At 55.7% G+C, this 19,362-nt stretch overlaps 1 protein-coding gene across 2 annotated transcripts; it reads right to left on the reverse strand.

Annotated features, from left to right (window-relative positions):
* Positions 1 to 1,764: 1,764 nt before the first annotated feature.
* ITIH4 (inter-alpha-trypsin inhibitor heavy chain 4) lies at positions 1,765 to 17,562 on the reverse strand. 2 transcript variants are annotated; one of them, XM_052648414.1, is made up of 24 exons: positions 17,260 to 17,359; positions 16,564 to 16,918; positions 15,938 to 16,104; positions 13,788 to 13,892; positions 13,480 to 13,642; positions 13,231 to 13,341; positions 12,621 to 12,749; positions 11,839 to 11,955; positions 11,413 to 11,581; positions 11,206 to 11,331; positions 10,843 to 11,024; positions 10,559 to 10,744; positions 8,783 to 8,922; positions 8,417 to 8,571; positions 8,092 to 8,118; positions 7,768 to 7,815; positions 7,214 to 7,333; positions 6,276 to 6,317; positions 6,053 to 6,079; positions 5,851 to 5,967; positions 4,882 to 5,056; positions 3,176 to 3,330; positions 2,978 to 3,074; positions 1,765 to 2,592 (listed from the first exon to the last, which is right to left on the reverse strand). In XM_052648414.1, exons 2-24 carry the CDS (start codon positions 16,747 to 16,749, stop codon positions 2,523 to 2,525), a joined length of 2,814 nt encoding a protein of 937 aa, XP_052504374.1. In that variant the 5' UTR covers positions 16,750 to 16,918; positions 17,260 to 17,359; the 3' UTR covers positions 1,765 to 2,522. The 2 variants fall into 2 exon arrangements, with proteins under 2 accessions (XP_052504374.1, XP_052504456.1); XM_052648496.1 differs by lacking the exon at positions 16,564 to 16,918 and having other exon boundaries at positions 17,260 to 17,562.
* Positions 17,563 to 19,362: the final 1,800 nt, after the last annotated feature.

Below are 19,362 nucleotides of genomic sequence, written 5' to 3' on the forward strand. Positions count from 1 at the left end.
ATGAGACACAGCTCCAGACTGAATGTAGCAGAGGCCTGGGCTGGGCTGGCAGAAAGGGCCTGGCCTGAAATGGGACAGCCTGAGGTGGGCAGACCCTACCACCCATTCAGTCCCCAATTGGCTGAGAAGCCATGCAGCTTTAAACCAGTTATCTTGAGGTCAGTATTCACATCTGTGAAATGGGAAGAAGGGTCTGGCCAGATGGAGCATGTAAAGAGGCATCAGCATGGTGATTTCTGGTCCTCCTGAGACACCTATCTTTGTCCTGCTGCTCCCACTGATGACCAAGTCCAGGGGGTTGGAAGAAAGGCAGGAAGACCTCCCCAGCCCGAATTCTGGCCCTTCTTCCAACACATAGTCAGGGGGTCTGTCGACAGAGGCCAAGACTAGGCAGACTGTTTTCTCCCCAGTCCTGGCTAGGTCTGTCCCTGCCTACGGCCTTTGATAGCTCTCCGAGCTTTCAGGATAGCAGCAGAGCTCCATGGTGAGGTGCAGCTGGCACTGGCCTGGGGCTGTTCCCCATCTTGCCAGCATCCCCTTCCACCTCACCCCACAACACGGCTTCCCGTCACCTTGCTGAACTCAGTGCAGTGTCCTGGCTCTAGGCCCAGCGTCCTTGCCCTCCTTTTCCACGGGGCGAACTTCTTTTAGTTCTTCAAAACTCAATCCCAACCCAGCCCCAACCACGCCACTCCCAGGAAGCCTTCCCCGCTGCTCCTCAGGTTGGGCAAGTTGTGTCCCTCTGGGCTTCTTGTGGCACCCACTTGTTCTCTGGGTGGCAGCTCTGTCAGGTGCCCAAGGTACCTGCAGCACTCTGCCGGGGCTTGGCCCAAGTAGGTGCTGGAAAGCACATGGTGAACAAAACAAAGACGGGCGTGGACCTACTTCCAGTGGTTCACAACGCATGGCTGTCAGGTGCTGGCTGGGCCAGAAAGCCACCCAGGACCCCCCTGCAGGGGCACCAGTTCACAGCCCAGCCCAGGGGCCAGTGTTTCGTCTTGGTACGTCAGAGCAAGCCCACAGCGAGTCCGATGGAGCCCCTGATGCTACTCCCTGATCTCGCTGAGCTCATCTCTGAGCCTCTGAAAATGATCCTCACAAAGTGACTCAGTCCGAGGCCCCTGCCGGCCACCAGGCTTGATGGGGAGGCAGCAACGCAGGAAAGTGTCCCTGAGTGTTACAAAACCTGCTGCTGGAAACCTCTTCCTCCCACCAGCCTCTCCTCTACCCTCCTATAAAGACTCACTCAGAAAACACCCTGTATAACTCAAGAGCTGGGAAAAGAATGTTTTCCATATCTGGTTTGCTCCCTCTTAGCAAGTTAAAATGAACTCATTCTCTGCTTCGCCCTGGCGGCCAGAAAGCTCGAAGCAAAGCTTCCCGCTGCTGCAGCTTCCCCTACTGAATCAGTGCCTCTGATTCAACTCTCCTCCTCTTGGCTCTTCTCTCCTTTTCATTCTCATATATATAGAGTTGACTCATTGGAAAAGACTCTGATGCTGGGAGGGACTGGGGGCAGGAGGAGAAGGGGATGACCAAGGATGAGATGGCTAGATGGCATCACGGATTCGATGGACATGAGTTTGAGTGAACTCCGGGAGATGGTGATGGACAGGGAGGCCTGGCGTGCTGCGATTCATGGGGTCGCAAAGAGTCGGACACGACTGAGTGACTGAACTGAACTGAACTGATATACCTTTTATTTGTAAGCCAAATACTTGTGTCATTTTTGAAGAAGTAGGTGAAATAATTATAAATATTTTGAAAGTATGCTTTGCCTGTGCAGGAATTGGGTGGGATGTTTGGGGTGTCTAACCCTAGGCCTGGACAGAAGCCCCTCAATGACCCAGGCTCCTGGGAACAGACCTTGCTTCCCTCCTGGGACTAGGGCCTCATCTCTGTCTCCCTGGTCTTCCCCTGCCAGCGTCTCTGCCAGGCAGTGAGAAGACAGGCCTGTTTCTGAGCACAGGTGTGAAAACCAAATTGTATCCTGCAAATCCTACTGCGAAAGGGCCCCACAGGTGGCTGAGAATGTTGGGAGCTGGCCTGTAATGAACTTCTACCCAGGTCACCCTTTTATTCTTTTCATGGACCCTGTGTCACCATAAAGCAGAATGAACCCTGTTCCCCAGTGTTCTCTGGCTCCATGGCCCCAGCAAGAGCAACATTTAAACAGTTCCAATCACTCTAAATCATAGTTTCCCAGCCTGTAAAGTGAAGGGATAGGGCTGAACGCTCTCTGTGGGCCTTACTGGCCACAGGCCTTTGAGTGGCTGACGGTGGATGATTCTAATGGTACACGACGCTACATGTCCAGCACATGACCTTGATGCTTGGGGATTTGGCCAGATGAAACCAGAGATGCCCACTCCCTGGGCTCACACCATCTCTCTTTATTTTATTGAGTGCAAATACCTCTCCCTACAATGTTCCAGGGCCCAGAGTGGCCCTGTGGTCACTGGGTGGCAACCATCTGCACACAGGGCGGTGGCAGGGGGTGGTGGGTGTAGCTCCTTCCAGAACTACAGCTCCACAGACCAGCAGGAAATCTCTTTGCCTGGGGGACTCTCTTGGTAATCCAGCTTGAGCTCTCTGGGATGGACAGACAGAGAGATGGTCAGCATGTGTCAGGTGTGGTAGGAAGAGAGGGAGACAGCTGGGGATAGGAATGTGAAAGGTGGAGGGTCTCAGGGCCTCTCAGACTTCCTTCCAGTGCAGGTCACCCAAGGGGACCCAGTGATGTGTGGTCCCTAGGGTCCAGGAATTCAGGGAGAGTTTCCCAGTGGTCTCTGGGCTAATGTGTTTCCTGTGGGTCTGAGCTGACCATCCTTTGTGGGGTGACTGAAAGCTGGGTCAGACTTGTCGGACCTGACACCTGACTATCTGGTTCCCGGGGAGGGACAGAGAAGTGGGGGTCCCAGAGCCTAGCTCCCAGCCCCAACCCGTGGCTGGGCTCAGTGGAGTTGTACTGAGTCACCTGGTGGCAGAGTAGTCACGCCCCTGGACCTTCAGTGTTCGCTTGCAGTCATCTGCCGTGTCCAGAGGCCCCCAGAGGACGTCCTGGTAAAACTGGCCTGAGATACAAAGGGTGGGTCAGAGAAGAAAAAAGACAGAAGGAGGCTGGGTTCACAGGCAGAGGTGACTTCTGAGGGTTTCCCAAGCCTGGGCCACGTACCAAGGGTCCCACTGACGTGGCTGGAGAAGCGTTCAGTGTCCTGCAGGAGAAGCCGGAGCCCCTTTCCGGGGCCGTCCCAGAACAGCAGGCCGATGGTCACCCTGTCTGGTCTGCTGAGCAACAGGAGCCCCGCCTTGTCCATGGTCACCTTGAGGCTGTGGGCAAAGCCATATCCTGAGCAGGAAGGGAGGCCTGGAGATGCCCACCGGGGACCTCGGGGGGCCACGGGTGGGGGCTGCCCTTCTGTCCTCAGGATCTCCTAGCGTGGCCTTCCAGGCGAGGGCCCTCAGTCTTGTGGGCTTCAGTTTCCTCAGTCACCTGGGAACCTGGGACCAATGCTAACTCACTGACACCTAGTTATCCTGGCATTGTGTATAACCTAAAATAATGGTTCCTCTCCCTCTGGCTTTCTTAGATTTGATTTCTCACAAATTAGTTTTATATGACTTAGTGGTTCATGGATACATTTCCTCTGTCTCTTTTGTTCTTTTGGCCAGTGCCACTTTCTTATGATGATTAGTGTTTAATTGTGTGTTTTAAGATCTAGAAGGGCAAGTCCCTCTGGAATGACTTCCTTTTTTACTTAGAATAACCTCTGGAGTTATTACTGTTTTCATTTTCTCAGGAACGTTGCATGTTGAATAAACCCTTGCTGTGACTCTGAGGTTATTTTCAATGGAATCGCCCTAAACTTACACTGTCTTGTTAACACCGTTCAATGTAAAAGCTATGGTCTACTTTTCTTTATGTGGACCTGAGGTCATGAAAGTATGTGAATGTTCAAGCACCATGACTGATAGGAATCCTTTATTTCATTTTCTAGTGTGTTTGTCCAAAGCACAGAAATGCTATTGATCTTTCTGCATCTACCAGACAACAGGAGACTTTAAGACCTTTTATGAAACTGGGAGCTTTTAAAGGGGAGCCCCTCAGATTCCCGAGGTCTGTACTCACTTACCAAGCGGGAACCAGTTTCTCTGGAGGGGCTGACAGAGGAAGTGGACAAGGTTCTCTGTTCTCAGCATGGGCGGGAAGTCCAGAGGACACTGCGTGAAGAGGGCCTGGATCCTTGGACTCTCTCCCCCAAGCTCATGACTCCCAGAGCTGGACACAGCTCTTCCAGGCCCCACAGAGAGGCGGCTCCACAAGAAGGAGTTGCAGTCTACCTCTGCCACCCTCTAGCTGCCTGGTATCGATGTCAGTGGGACTTGTCTCTCCTTGTCAGAGCTTCAAGGCTAAGAACGACATTCCTAACCTCCCCTGGTGGACAGTGCCCTCCAGTCTCTCATCATCATGGTTACCTTATCAGGTAGAGAGCACACCTTCCTGTGTGCCCAGTGGGCACTGCACCGTCTATGGGCAAAGTGCTCCCTGACCACATGCTCTCATGAGACTGGCGTCTCGGCCCTCCGGCTGAGGGCTCAGATGATTAGCCCTAGTTAGGGATGAGGGGGTAGAACACCCTGCCTATGGTCACTCAGGGTCAGCAGCAGAGCAGCTCCAAACCACGCTGTCCCCTGTACCAGACAGTGACCTGGGTTAGGTGTGAGCATAGCCAGGTCCCCAGGTCAACCCCTGGCACCCTCCAGAGCTGGAGGGGGACGTGAAGGACTCTCACATCGCTGCCCCTCCTGTGGGTGTGGCTCACTGCAGAGCACTCGTGCCCAGCCCAAAAAAGTGGAAAGTGGCCACCGCCTAATGCTCACCCGGGCATCACTGAGTACAGTGTTTCCTTCCACTTGTATGCAGAATTTCTTCGGTTTCGAGTAATAACCACATGCTCAGGGGACGCATGGACTTGCAGCTGGGGGTTCTCGAAGGTCACCTCAATCCACGAGAAGCAGGCCTTCGCTGTCTCATAGTGGCCAGTCACCTCAACCCCTGAGAGGGCCGGGAGCAGAGAGGTCGAAGCTGTGGCTCCAGCTGGGCATTGGCCTGAACAGGAGGTTCCCCCCCGGCCCCTCCCCGGCTATAACCCCCAGACCTGCTCTTCACCCACTCACCTGCTGGTCCCCTTCCTTGCCTCCCCTCACGCTGTCGGCCTGCTTCCCACCATCTTTCCACTCAGCCCTTGGGTACCCTTGGCTTTGGAGGGGCCCCTGGTCTTCAGTGATGGCCACCTTCAGATGGCCAGATCAGCTCTGCCTTCCGGGGGCTGGAGGGCAGGTCTGGCCAGTGCACCTCCCTCCTCCACACCTTTTCCAGCTCCACCAGCCTCCCTCAGGGCTCTGTGCTTCTGCCTACCCCTTTCTCGGCCTCATGGACCCCCACTTCTCCGCCAAGGCCCTGTCACCCCCATACAACCCCACGCAGCCCTATGTCCTGGCCATCGGACAGCTCCTGTCTCCTCTCCTGGGCTTCTCTCCACTACATTTTGGGCTCTGACTACAGGCTATGCCCAGGTGTCTCCTCACCCTGAAGTATGGCAGTACCTAGGGGCAAGCCCACCTCTGGTCACCTTGGGGTGTAGGTCATTCAGGCCCACATAAGTGGTGCCCAGTGAGAGGTCGTGGGGCAGACATATGAGTACAAGTGTCAGAACTCGGGTGGCGCCTGCCTGGGACGCCGGCTGCCTGGGAGTCTGTGGGTAGGTGTCCCAGTTTCTGAGGTAGGAAGCTGAGGGGTGCGCTGTGACTAGATTTCTTTGGGTGGATAACTGGGTATGCGCCTCTCACCTTGGTCAGGGTCCGACAGCAGGTTCACTAGCTCCTGAGGGCGCCGGAAGTCCACACAGAGCTGGTCCACGCTCTGCCCAGGCAGTGGCAGGATGACAGAAGGAGCCTGGATGGGAGCTGGGACAGCAGGTGTGTTCTGGGAGCAGGTAAAACTGGGTAGGGGCGAGGATGGGGAGGGAGGCTGAGATGGGGTGGCACTTACCGAAGGGTGGGGCTGTCAGGGTTGTTCCTGAAATAAGAAAAAAGTCTTGGTTTAGGCAGCCTTTTCCTGGGGAGGGGCAGGGTTGAGGAATGGAAAAGCCAACGGGTGTTCAGGGTTCCCTCTCCATCAGGAAACCTATGTGATGGGTTCAGAGAGCTCCCCGGGCCCTCCCCTTCCAGGTCTCTCTGCCATAGGGCCAGAATCTACTGCAGCTTGGGGGCACCTTTGATTCTGAAATCCACGTCATAAGATGCTCCACCAGGACCTGAGGTAGGTGACGGTGCAGGAGCAGGCGTGAGTTCAGGAACAGAAAGGGAGAAGGCAGTCAGGATTCGAAGCAAATGGCAAGCCCTCCAGCCATCACTGCTACCTGCCACCCACCAAGCTCCAACTCCACGAACTCTGCCACAAACACACACCCAGTCTAGAACTACTTTTGCAAAGAGATTTTTTCAACGAGAAGAGCATGCTGTCAGGGAAAAAACTAAGGAGATGGGGTCCAGCCTGGCCCTGCAGCTGTGTCTGAGTCTAGGTCTGGAGATCAGAAAACAGCTCAAGGGACTACTCTTAGCTTTGGGAATGGAGGAAATCTTCCTTTTCTAGAACGTTCCATCCCTAGTGAGCCAGCCTCCAGAGTGTAACGAATTCAATTCAGTAAAAATAAAGGACGTGCTATTTAACGTCATGTGCTGTGCTGTGCTGTGCTTAGTCACTTAGTGGCATCCGACTCTTTGCGACCCTCTGGACTGTAGCCCGCTAGGCTCCTCTGTCCATGGGGATTCTCCAGGCAAGAATACTGGAGTGGGTTGCCATGCCCTCCTCAAGGGGATCTTCCCAACTCAGGGGTTATACCCAGGTCTCCCACATTGCAGGTGGATTCTTCGCCATCTGGGCCACTAGGGAAACCCAAGAATACTGGAGTGAGTAGTCTATCTCTTCTCCGGGGGATCTTCCCGACCCAGGAATCAAACTGGGGTCTCCTGCATTGCAGGCAGATTTTTTACCAGCTGAGCTACCTGGGAAGCCCAATTAATGTCATACCTTCCAGAAAACCTCCCTGGTCTCTGCTTAGCCCTGGGCTTGGTGATTTATCTCATCTAACACTATGGGCAGGTTCATCTTGAGGAAACTTGGCCCTCAGAGGGTCAGAAAGTGGCTTACGTAACGTCAGCTCTGGTAGCACCGATCTCGAGGTCGTGCGGTGGAATGGAGGAGGAGGAGCAAGAAAACGTCCAGGTACTCCCAATCTTGGAGGGCTGTTTAACAGTTTCAAACCTCCGCCTTTGACAAAGTTCACACAAACAGTGTTTTCTCAAGCAGAGTCATGGGCCCCACAGCCTGGGCGCTGGGATTCACCCCAGAAGAGGGACATGGAGGGGGCAGGTGGGTCCCCTCCCCTCCCCTATCACTCAGGGTTGGAACGAAGGGCCCTTCTCGAACTCCTCCCTGCTAGAATATTGGCCCTCCTTCCCCGCTCTGGTAATGCCCTCAAACTATCTTTTCCTCTCCAGCCTCTTATTTTAGAAAAGACAAAGAAAGGGTCTGCACTGCTGCCTCCTAATCAAACACAACTGGATTTGAGTCCCAGCCCTGCTACCAGGTGGGTGAGTCTAGTAAGTCACTTCCTCTGTCCACAGCCAGGGCAGAGCCCAGTCTGGAGCCAGGATCAAGGTTCTGTCAGTATCCCCTTCCTCTACCCTCTCCTCTTTTGCTACCTGTTTTCCAGGATGCTCTGTCCATGGACTGACCAAACCCCATGGGCCCTGGAAATCAGAGAAACTTGAGTTTGCTTCTTGAATGCATGTTTCTGGGACCCCCAGTGTCTCTGTGTCTCTAATGCCCAGGATGGGGCCTGAGTGACAGCCAATATCTGAATGAACAGGTAACTAAGCGCACCAGCATGCTTGGGCAGACGACACCCCTCCTGAGCAGGGCTGGGTGGGAGAGGCGCTGGCTAGTCACCATATGGTCGCCGAACCATAGGCCCTGTGTCAACCAAGAGTTACCAAGGCCAGCCTTAGAGGGCATTAGGCTCTTACCTAGGGGGACTCTCCTGTCTCTGCTTTCTGAATAAGACAAAAACAGGGAGAAAGAGAGACAAACTGTCAGGGTGGTTTGGATACATCTGAAGTATTTCTATTTAACCTTGTTTCCCAGCCCCAGCGCTACACAGGGTACAGTGAACATGCAGCGGCAGGGGGGTGGGGTGCGGGAGGAGGTCAGGAGGCCTAGTCTCAGTTTCCTCATCAATGAAACAGGGATGAGTTTTCTGGGAGTCTGCGGGTGGCAGGGGTGGAGTCTTGGTTGGGATGTTGGGGAGGGGCTGGGGAGAATGCTGGGTCAGAACTCTGCTGCCACACCCACCATCCTCCACAGGCTTCTCAGCAACCTGAGACTGTTCTTGACCTTCAGGTTTGGTGATCACCATGGACGTGAGGGGGGTGACAAAGCTGTAGCTGAGTGACAAGCTCAGTGCGCGGGCCTCAAGAGCCTGCTTCTCAGCATCTAATGCAAAGACCCTGCAGGTAGAGAAGGCCAGTGGCTCGACAAGCCCCCAGGTGCTCAGAGTCTCCCTCCCTCCCAGACCCTTCCGGGGTTACCACCACCTCAAGTCTCCCTGCCCAGGAGATGCCTGTGCCAGCCGTGCCAGCCCTGCCAGTGAAGAGCCTGGGGAGGTGCTGAGGCCGTGGGTGGCCACCCGGGGGGGCCCTGGAGGATGCGTTCACCCACATTTGCTCAAGCAGTTGCTGGATGGTCAGGTATGCCCAGAGTCTCTCCATGAAGCTGTGGAAGATGTACTTGGGGCCCCGGAACATCTCCTCCTGCTCGGCCACATGGGACTCCATCACAAAGGTGATGTTCTCCCTGTGCTGGAAAGAGGGGCCCAGTGAGGGCAGAAGCAGTGAGGGTGTGATGCCAGCACCTGGCCTGGTGCTGCCCAGCCCGCCACGAGAAACCTGGTTGAGGTGGCATTGGTTGCAAGTAGAGCAGAGGGTACGGAGGACGCTTAGGGGTGTGAGAGGCTCAGTCATAGAGCCTCCAAGGATGATAAGGAGGTGGAGAAAACATGGAGAAGACTATCCCAGGTGCAAAACAATGGGCACAGAACCAGGAGCTGCCTGAATTTTTTTGCCCTCTCCACACATACAGCTATTTTTTTCTGTTTTTGGCTGTGCCATGTGGCATGTGAGATCTTAGTTCCTCAACTAGGGATTGAATCCAGGCCCTTGGTAGTGACAGCATGGAGTCCTAACCACTAGACTGCCAGGGAAGTCCCTCGGATGAATTTTAAATAGACTAACACTCTTGCCCCAAGCAACAAGACCTGTGAAACCTTAGGTCTGGTGTTCAAGCTATTTTTCACAACACATTAACTACATTACTACTAAAAGAAAGACATGTTTGTTTGTGAACTACACCAAGTCACCTTGGGTTCTGCACTTTAAGAACTCCTGGACACCAGGACAGTATGAGCAGCTGACACACAGAGAGTGTTTACACAGGGCAAAACCTTAATCCCCAATGCAGCCTTATAAGGTGGGTGAGGTTGACTTATTTTCATGGGTACAAAGCAGGAAACTGAGGCACAGGGAGGTTTAGTGCCATGCTCCAGGTCTCACCTCTGGGAGGTGCCAGAGCTGGGTGTGAAGCTGGGCAGGCTCACCATAGGATGTGCTCTGCCTATCCTGACACTTGGCTGCTTTTGAGACGAGGCCCTGGGCACCCCCATGCCCATTTGCCTTGCCCACCTGCTCTTCTCCCCACACATGCTGCCTACCTGCCACAAAATCATGAAATATTCCTCTGTCCTTCCACCATCTGACCTCTGCCACCTCCCACTTACCCCTCAGTCTCAGCTGAGCCTCCCTCAGAAGCCCTCCCTGATCCCCAGGCCAAGCTGGGGCTTCCAGCTCTGCTTCCCTGACTTCCCGAGTTTATCCAGCCCGCAGCTCCTTGCTTGTGCGAAGATTTACCCAGGCTATCTCTCTCATGAGGGCAGTACCCCCAGCACCTGGAGAGGGGCTGTGATTCCCTTTGTGGAATGAGAGGCAGGGAAGGCTGTGCAGGGACAGGATACCACCTGCTGAGCTGGGCTCTTGACGTGGCAGTAGCGGGACCCTCGGCCAACTGGCTGCTCTGCCTGGAGGTCAGACTGCTAATCTGTGAAATGGGAGTATCCTTCCCTGCCTGACTGCTTGGGTGAGGTCAGGAGGGGATACCAAGCAGCTGGTGCCCTTGGGAACAACAGCAGCAGCTGTACTGGTTGACCGTTATGTGCCTACCACATGCCAGCGCTGCGCAGGTGCCCTCAGAAAATTACATCATCTCGTTAATCTCCACCGGGAACCAACACAGTGGGGCTGCATCACCCACAGGTGGCAGAGGGCACTCTGTAACTTGCTCAAGGTCAATGGGCTGGAGCTGGCAGGGCTGGGGTTTGAGGCCAGCCCCTCTGACTGCCTGCCCCAGCTGCCCTTCCCCTCCAGAATGGCCAGTCACACTTACCAGCTGCCCCCGGACTTGGGCTGAGAGCACGTCAGGGCTGTGGTCCTGGAGCTTCCCAGCCACTACCAACTCGGAGCCCTTGAAGAACACCCGGAAGTTGTCCTGCGTGACCGACTCCACAGCATTGCTCGGGTACTCAAAGGCCACTGACATCATCAGTGGGTTGGCCACCTCCTGGTAAAAGTCCTGCAGGGCAGGGGGGGTTTCATGAGGGCCGGGCTAGGGTCTGCCCACCTGGCTGTGCCATCCCTTGCTCACACAGCCCAGTCAGGGTACGTGGGCACCTGCAGCTGCAGGGCGGAGTCTGAGTCCTCATAGATGCGCCGGGCCAGGCCGCCGTTTTCTAGTGCCATCTTCTCCAGGAAGGCGTAGCTGACATCGAAGCCGAAGCCCAGGCAGAAGAGACTATGCTGGCCATTTACAGCTTTTCGCACGTTCTCCTGGATTTTCAAAGGGTCGGTCTCCCCTGGACCCCGTGGTTTCGGAAAGGGGTGAGAAAACGGTGATTGGCTCAATGGATATTTCTGGAATCTCAGAGCCAAAGAGGCCTAAAAGACCCTTCTCCCTGCCCCAGGTTCCACAGCATGCCAGGCTGAAACCCAGCTTCTCCCGGGCAGTGCGCCAGGGGGGTGCTGGCAGTGCCTCACCTGCAGTGGGGTCGCCATCAGTGAGGAGGATGATGAGGGTGATGCTCCCTGCAGGCAACAGCTCCTCCCGGTTGGCTTTCTCCAGCAGCTGCACGGCCATCAGCATCGCATCATTTATATTGGTCCCTGTGGGGCACACACCCTCAGAGGGGCTCCCAGCAGGGTGCCCCAGAAGTGTCTACCATGCAGGGCTACACAAGCACTCACCTCCCTGGGCCCGGATGCCAGTGGCGTAGCTCTTGGCCTCATTCACATTCTCAGTCGAGGCTGGCACTAGCAAAGGTTTCCACTTGGTTGCTTCCGCACTGAAGCTGATGAGGTTGAACTGGTCATGGGGACTGAGGTCATCCAGGATCTTGATGAGGGCTTCCTGGGTCTGGGTCAGGGCAAGGGGACACATGGTGGGTGTCTCAGTGGGGCCTCCCTGGTGGCTCCTATGCCCTTAGACTGCACCTTAAGGCTCACAGCTGGAGTGAGGATGTGGGGAATGTTCTAGCAGCAAGACCAACCTCAATCCACGGGAGCATCCTACTTAGAAGAGGGAGGGCAGGTCTGGTTTGCCTGCTGGACCAAAGCTGATGGTGTTAGATGTCTGCGAGCTTTCAGAACCCCTACCTGGCCCACGGGACCTACCTGCTTTATTTTCCTGCCCATCATGGAGCCGCTCTTGTCAATGACGAAGATCACATTCTTGGGCATCGTGGACAGGCTATCAGGGGCAAAGTAGTGCACAAAGTAGCCATTCTCAATCTGTGACCAGAGTGAGACACACCCAGGTGTAAGAGCTGCAGCTCTGCCCCCAACCAGCCTCCTCACCCCCAAGCCTGGGGTTCTGCTGCACTCTTTATCCCAGTTCCTTCCGGCCCTGTTCCACCATGAACCTCCCCAGATATTTACCATACTGCTTGGCTTGATCCAGCACCTCCCTTACAAAGGCTTCCCTGCTTAGACCTGGCCCACCAGAACTCTACCCTTACTTTACCTATTTAATTATTTGAGGCAGCTTATACTAAAAGATTCAGACATAGTATACCTGAGATCCATCAAAGAAGTGAAGACTCCAAAAACAAGGCCCATCAAAAAGGTAAAAGGGAAGCACAATGTGGCCAGAAACTTATGTGAAAGAAGCTACTGCGATTGAGCATAAAAGTGAACTGTTGAACCTCTTGGCAGCCAGGGCAACAAGGGAAACCCCACCCAATATCTCTTCAGCAGAGATGAACTTTTCTCCCCCTCTGGAAGGGAACAGTTTCAGCAACAACACAACTAAACTGCCTGTGTTCTATCTATGCAATACCTGGTGCACTGATAACCAAGGGTGATTATTCTGTCTTTTCTTCAAAAACACCCAGGCTCAGGTCCTTGAGGGTGAATGGACTTTTTGGTGGCTCAGCTCTTGCCTGGAGCCCACATACCTGAATGGAACCCCCGGAGACAGGCCGGTCCACATCGTAGCGGACAATGAAGTTGCCATCTAGGACCGTGTCCTGCTTTTCCGGAGACTTTTGTTGCTGTGACAGTGTTGGCTTGAATCGGACGTGAGCCTGGAAAAATGACCTGGCTGAAGTTGGAAGGAGCAGCACGATGGTATTAATAACACCCCTCATCCCTATCTGAAGAGAGAATTCCAGGAGGCAGTCTTAGGTCAAGTTCCAGGAGACTTTCTTTCAGGCTGAGCTGTCGGCCAGATGACCTCCATATAGGGGAGAGGGTGTGAGTGAATCTCCTGCTCACATTTTTGTACAAGCAGAGGCTGGCCCAGGATGTGTGTGGTCCAGCCAGCCCCTCCTCCCTACCTGGTCTGGGGACCCTCACATCAGTCTTCTCTCCTGAGCTCAGGGTTCAAACCAGCACCCACCATCCGTCCCTGGGCCTTGCCCTCCCTGTCTGCCAAATGACAGCATGGACATAGGAACCTCACAAGTCCCTCCAGCTCAGAGATTCTGATCAGCAGTTCCGCTCTCTGGAAGTCCAGCTTCAAGATGGGCCCCTGGAACCCTCACCCGCAGACCCTAGCAGGCCCACCTTGGTCTTGTTCTGTGAGGTGGTGAGGGCCTCTGCCAGTTCATTGGTCATGAAGGTGCTCTCTGTCTCCAGAAAGCTGATGCCCTGAGGCTCGAAGATGTGAATGTCCATCTAGAAGCAAGAAGCGGGTTACTGGGTCTGCTGGGAGCCAGGGCTGGCCCTCACAGGAGGCAGAGGGGGAAGCTGGGTCCGCCCTCGGCAGAGTGAGGTCATCAAGGAGGCCTTCTAGAAGAAAGTGGTGCCATGTACCTGCAGGTGTTTGACCAGCTGCTGGGGCCGGACTTTCAGCAGCAGCTCATACACCCCCAGGTGACGGGCCAGCAACTCCTCATACACCAGCTCGAAGGTGACCTTGGCAGCGGGAGCCACGCTGACGGACACCTGGAACTGCTCGGTCTTTCTCCCGGTGGCCCTGGGGAAGAGGGCATCGGATGTGCCCCTCAGACTTGGGGTGGGGGTGGGTATGGCCCCTGGAGGGGGAGCAATGCTCAACAGCTGAAGTTGGGGGCAGTCTTGACTCCACCCCCAGAGGGATCCTCCCACCCTCTTGGACTCACGTGACAAGGCCGGCACTCTCGCCCCTGGCCATGGCCGCGCTGTACTGCTCCTGGGCTGCAGCCTTCTCCTTGATGTTACCTGGGTAGGTCACACCATCGATGACCCTGGGGCAGGAGAGAGTGAGTTGTGAGAGCCTGGCAGGTGAGGCCCACTGCAATCCCACCTTCTCTGGGACTTACCGTGCCTTCCGACAGAGTGACTCCTATCTTTACCCAAGACCACGCGTCTCTTACACACCTACTGCGGACACAGCTCTGCGTGGGGCCCCATGGTGGTCAGGGGCTCTGCAGACCTCCATCTACCCTGAGCTACGCACTGTGTTGGCTGACATGCCTTTTCCTGAACAACTGGGATGAAGGAGCAGGCAGGGCTGAGCAAGCACCTGGCCTCTCTCCTCCCTTCCTGTCTGGCTCCACATTCCAGTTGCCCCTTCCACCCTACAGACTGTCTCCAGAGGAACCAGTGAGCCACCAGCGAGAGCTCTGAACCTCATTTCACTCTGCCTTGTGTCCAGCTGGGTGGGGCAGACTGAGGAGGGAGATGCTGGCTCCCAGGCCAGCGGAGACACGGGGCTGAAGGCTCTGACCCCTCTCTCCATGGCTGCCCCTCTTTTTGCCAACAAAGGGCAGGCCACACTGCAGAGAGGCTGGCTCCTGGGGAAGGAGGTTTTGGATGACCGGGGGATGGGGCTCCTTGGCGGGTAGAAACAATCCTAGTGGCCATTTGAGGGACTGAGAGAGAAACGGCAGGCAAACGTAAGTCTGCTCCATCCGGGGGTGGTGTGAAAGCGTAAGAGTCTCCAGGCGGGAGGGGACAGCCAGGATATTGGGGCCAGTGTCCCTCCTCCCCACCTTCCTGGTCACAATTTAACCCTGGGCTACAGTGGGGCTGGTGCTGGGCTGCAGGGCTCCTCCTTCCAGATGCCCAACTGGGGCTCCTAGCCAGGTCGGGGAGCAAGGCACACTGCCCTGCCCCCTGCTTCCCTATCTCATGCCACAGGAGCTGGGCCCAGAGAGGGGTGCATGTTCTGGGCCTTCCGAAGATGAAATGGGCCTGGAACCTTGCAGCTTGCCAGCCACAGCACCCACATGGGAAGTGGGGTGCAGCCTGTGAAGCTTACACTGCAGGCTGGGCCGCACAGGCCTGGCTCCTGGTTAGGAAAAGAAGGGCTGACGGAGTGGGGTGGGCAGAGAGCTAAGGAACCACCCACAAGGATCCTGCCCCCATCGCAGGTGTTCAGAGGTCCCAGGGTACACTGGGGACTCTGCCTGAGATGCTAGGCCTCTGCCCCACCCATCACCCTCCCTGAGTTTCTAGGATCAGCCCCTCTCTGGCCTGTTCTCAATCACTGCCTCTCCTGCAGGGCCAGAGACAGAGAGTTCTCTGGCATTCAGCAAACATTGCAAAACTCAGTTGGGAAGGGTGGGGGAGGAAAGCAGAGGACAAAGTGACGATCATCACCAGCTTACAGAGTCACCCGCTTACGGAAACCCCAGCGGCCTCCCAACACAGCTTCTGGCTTAGAGAAGAACCATCCTTTGCAGTATCCCACTATGGGGCAGGTGGACCAGCCTGGGTCAGAACTTCTGTGACAAGGAGGTGATTGCCCTCCCTGAGGCATTGCTTCATTGTAGGGGCTTAAGAAGTTAAGAAGTTTTCTGTGTTCTGGGTTGGAATCTGCCTTTTGGTGATTCCCTTCTGCCTGGGCTTGGCCTCAGGATGCCCCAAGTCTGTACTTCTCAAAGGCAAAGACATAAAGAGGCTGTGGTTCTCCATCTGGCACCTGGGCAGAACTCAGGGAAAACAGACGGATGAATAGATGGAGAGACAGAAGGTGGGAGGGACCAACGGAGGGAGGGAGGAAGGGAGAGGGATAGACGGAGGGAAAGAGGTAGGAATGGGTAGAGGGGTGGAATGAGGGAGGCAGAATGGGAAGGAGGAAGGGATGAAAGGATGGAGGCAGGGAAGGGTCTCTGAGAATGCATGAAGTTCCTAGAAGCCTCTGACCTCTGTATTGCCTACAGGTGAAGTGCATACACCTCAGGCTTATATCCTGGCACATCTCACATTAGGAAGAGAACACAGGGGCCATGGTGTCAGACTGCGGGTTGGGGAGGGGAGACCAGGAAGAGTGCAGGAGGGCACCTACATGGAGAAGTTGGTGATGAAGGCTTTCTTGGGCAGCTCCATCTGGAAGGTGGCCTCCCGCACGGCATCAGCCTTGTTGACCACCCGGCTGGTGATGACTGTGTGGGCGAATCGGGAGGAGACCTTAGAGTCCACAGTGAGGCTGTAGATGTCAATGTCATTCTGGACCTGTGAAGGAGGAAAGGGTGGGACTGTTTAATGCTCTTCAAGAGTGGGTCTTGACCTTGGTCCCACACCAAGCCCTGGCCCCCAACCCCAACCGAGCCACAGACCAAGAAGAATCGCATGAAGCATTGTGAACTTTGATCTCAAATCAGAGGCTGCTGTGTGTTTCATTCCCCACCCAAGAGTGCAGAGATCCTACTGGGCAGGGACCGTCCTGTCTTGTCAAGTGGGGGCCACAGCGCTCCTTGGAGAAAAAGCAGGCAAGGGGTGGAGCCTGAGCCCCACTGTGTCTGGGAGGGACTTATCCTTGAGGCAGAGATGAGCGGCAGCAGCTTCCATGCCATCTTAGTCCTGCCCAGTGAAAGGGCAGTGCACAAGTCCAGTGACTGGGAAAACGGTGCCCACCAGCCTCCCCCCAGGGGCCTGCGGGAGCTGGGAGACTTGGAGGTAGGGAAGGTCCACCTCTAAGCCTGAGCATCTTCTGCTTTGTCCTTTTCTCCACAGCCGTGGGGCTTCCCTTGTTGCTCCATCCGTCCCCGGGGGCACTCCCCCAAGCATGTGTATTTTGCCCCAGGTGTGCAGTCTCCAAGGAAGGGTATGTGTACACAGGCAGAGCTGACACGGCGCTTGCCTGCTTGCACGTGGCATACTTGTGTTCAGCACAGAGGTGCACGGCAGGCTGAGTGCCTCGTTTACACGTGAGTGTCTGTCTGCCTGGTGCCAGACACTGTACTCAGCACTTCGTAATACTAAAGGTTTCCTCTTCACCACAAACCTCTGAATAGTCCTATTACTGTGACCTTGTTCTGCTACTGTTCTACAGAGGAGGAAAAAGAGACACAGAAAGCATCAATAACTTCCGCGAGGTCCGGCTGACAGGAGGGAGGGGTAAGCTGGGCTCCTGAGGTGCATTCTTACCCACCCTACCTACTGCCGCCCTCCAGGGCAACTTGCTAGGCTGCAGTTCCTCCCTGGGAACTGGGAAATAACAGGATCACCCCTCCCAGTAAATGGGGGATTCTCCAAAGACCCCTTAGGACAGCACCCCTTCTCTGCACACACACTGACCCACGCTCACACAGACCAAGGCTCTCCTCGCCTTCACTCACTTGCCCCAGTCACACTAGGGTGCACACACACAGGCCCCACGGTTGTTACCTTTTGGGCCTTGCTGGTGTGGAGGACGGCCAGCGAGAGCAGGACCAGCACGACGCTGTGGGTGCGGCCAGGGGCTGGGGTCTCCATTCTGGCTGTGGCCGGTCGCTTCTGAACTGTGAGACGAAGTGCGGAATTAGTAACTTGCTTGCTGCCCCGCCCCTGCGGGGGCAGGTTCTGGGAAACTGGGATCTGCAAAGCCAAATACCACAGGGGCCTCAAGATAAGCAGGCAAGCTACAAATGTCCTGTGGACATTGGCTGGGGATGGGAACCCAGGAGCAGGCTTGGGTGGGAGTTGATTACGGGTGCCCCTTCTGAAAGATCCAGAATCTAAGCAAGCCACCACCACCCCTCACACCGGTTATTCCACCAAAAAGCTCCCCAGGGGTGGGGGGCACAGCAGTGAACTGGCCGGCTCTCCGTAAGCCCAGCCTTAGAGGAGAGGCATGGCTGGGAAGAGGAGGGCAGAAGTATGGTTTCTGGGAGACTGGGGGCCTGGAAAAAAGGTCAGTGTGACTGGTCAGTGGGACCCAAGGGCACTAAGCAGCCCTCGGGGCACCTGATTGGAGCAAGATCTGCTGGGGCTAAGGCAGGGTGGGTACACCTTATTTATGGGAGGAGAGGGGCTAGGCCAAGGGCCCCCCTTTCTCTCTGCTGGGGAGGGTACCCAGGATGCTGTTCGGGCCCCATTATTCTAGCCAGGAATCTTGGTGCAGTTCCAGCAAGGCCTCCAAAACAAGATCTGCATTTGGCAATACAAACCGAGAGTCACAAAGATACCCCATGTGTGGCCCAGAGATCAGGCTGTGGGGAGTTTCCTGAGAGGGAAGCACGGAGTTCCTGAAGGGGGCGATTCAGGGTGGTGGCGTGTGCACTCAAGTGGCCTATGTAGAGGTCAGTCGTGCCAAGGGAGCCCATGAATCACTCCTGGAGTGAGGAAGGGCAGAACGCCGATCTGTCAGCAAGCCACCACCAGGGCAGTGCTGTTGTCATGGGCCTAGGCCACAGGAGGATGGCTGGAGGGCCTGTGGTAGGATTAAGGATGGCTTTTTTCAATTTTTCTGTAATAAAGTTGAAAGACTGTTTTCGTAACAGCAATAAAGCAAATATTAGGGGATGGGAACACAGCTGGTACTTGTCTCCCTGTGGATCTGGGAGAGCTCAGTTCCTGAGTCTTGGGCCACATATGGGCTAAAGATGCTTCAGAAAAGTGGCCAGGTGCCAAACCCTGGGTCGGAAGGAGGACTCAGTGACATTCTCCTGGGGATAGGGGATGAGGGAGGGTGCCATCTTCAGGTCCCACTTGGGACAGTCACAGGGAAGGAAGGGGGCTCCTCCATTAGCCCTGCCTCTGACAACACCACCAGCACCTGCCCCGAGGGAAGGGAGCTGGGTTTGTGGCTACAAGTAAACACTCCCTTTCTTTACATGACTTCAGCTGAACCTCTGTGCACATCTGCACCGCCCGCCCCTTGGCTCTGGAAGTGATCGGAATGACATGGGGAGAACACAGCCCTTCAGCAATCTGCGGGAAGGGCCTCCCCAAAGGGCCCAGTGGGCAGGCCCAGGCCTGACCCCCACAGAAGGTCTGCTCCCTTGGGCCCAGCCTGAAAAAGCTATATAAGGAGGCAGGGCTGGCTGGGAACATGCGAAAGGCTTTGTGCAGCCCGCTCCACCTGCTTAGGGGACAGGCGAGACTTCCTTGCAGACATCGGCCCCAAGCCAGGCACTGTAAGCCCAGGCGCTGCTGGTCTAGCCTGGACTGTCTGGGGTCTTGCTGTCACAGCTGGACAGGCCTCTCTAGTGCCCTGAATCCGACAGCTCCAGGTGCTGAGGGACATTTGAGGCCTGAAGCGGGAAGAATCACACAAAACCTGAGACCCTGGTGTTCCGTGACTCAGGCAGAGCTGTGGGAGTGGCGAGGGGGAGGCTCACTCAGTTGGGGTGAGGGGACAGTGGCTCAGGGAGTGGACGGCCACTGGCCGGAGAGGAGCCTCCACCTGGCTGTGTCTTTGAGGGGATGCGAGATGGCAGTGGGCAATGTGAACAAGGGGGAGGGAGATTCGAGGACCCTGAGTTCCATCGAACCTTGGGGTCCCTGGAG

Source organism: Budorcas taxicolor, chromosome 1 (assembly GCF_023091745.1).
Source record: "Budorcas taxicolor isolate Tak-1 chromosome 1, Takin1.1, whole genome shotgun sequence".
Taxonomy (NCBI): domain Eukaryota; kingdom Metazoa; phylum Chordata; class Mammalia; order Artiodactyla; family Bovidae; genus Budorcas; species Budorcas taxicolor.

Excerpts from the sequence above, each read along its gene's own strand:
- ITIH4 (XM_052648414.1), bottom strand. The coding sequence starts at position 16,749 with ATGCCACGTGCAAGCAGGCAAGCGCCGTGTCAGCTCTGCCTGTGTACA. Across the intron at positions 11,582-11,838 it reads TGGGCAGGAAAATAAAGCAG|ACCCAGGAAGCCCTCATCAA; the intron begins GTAGGTCCCGTG and ends GCCCTGACCCAG. Across the intron at positions 3,331-4,881 it reads CTGTACTCAGTGATGCCCGG|CCTCAAGGTGACCATGGACA; the intron begins GTGAGCATTAGG and ends CTTTGCCCACAG.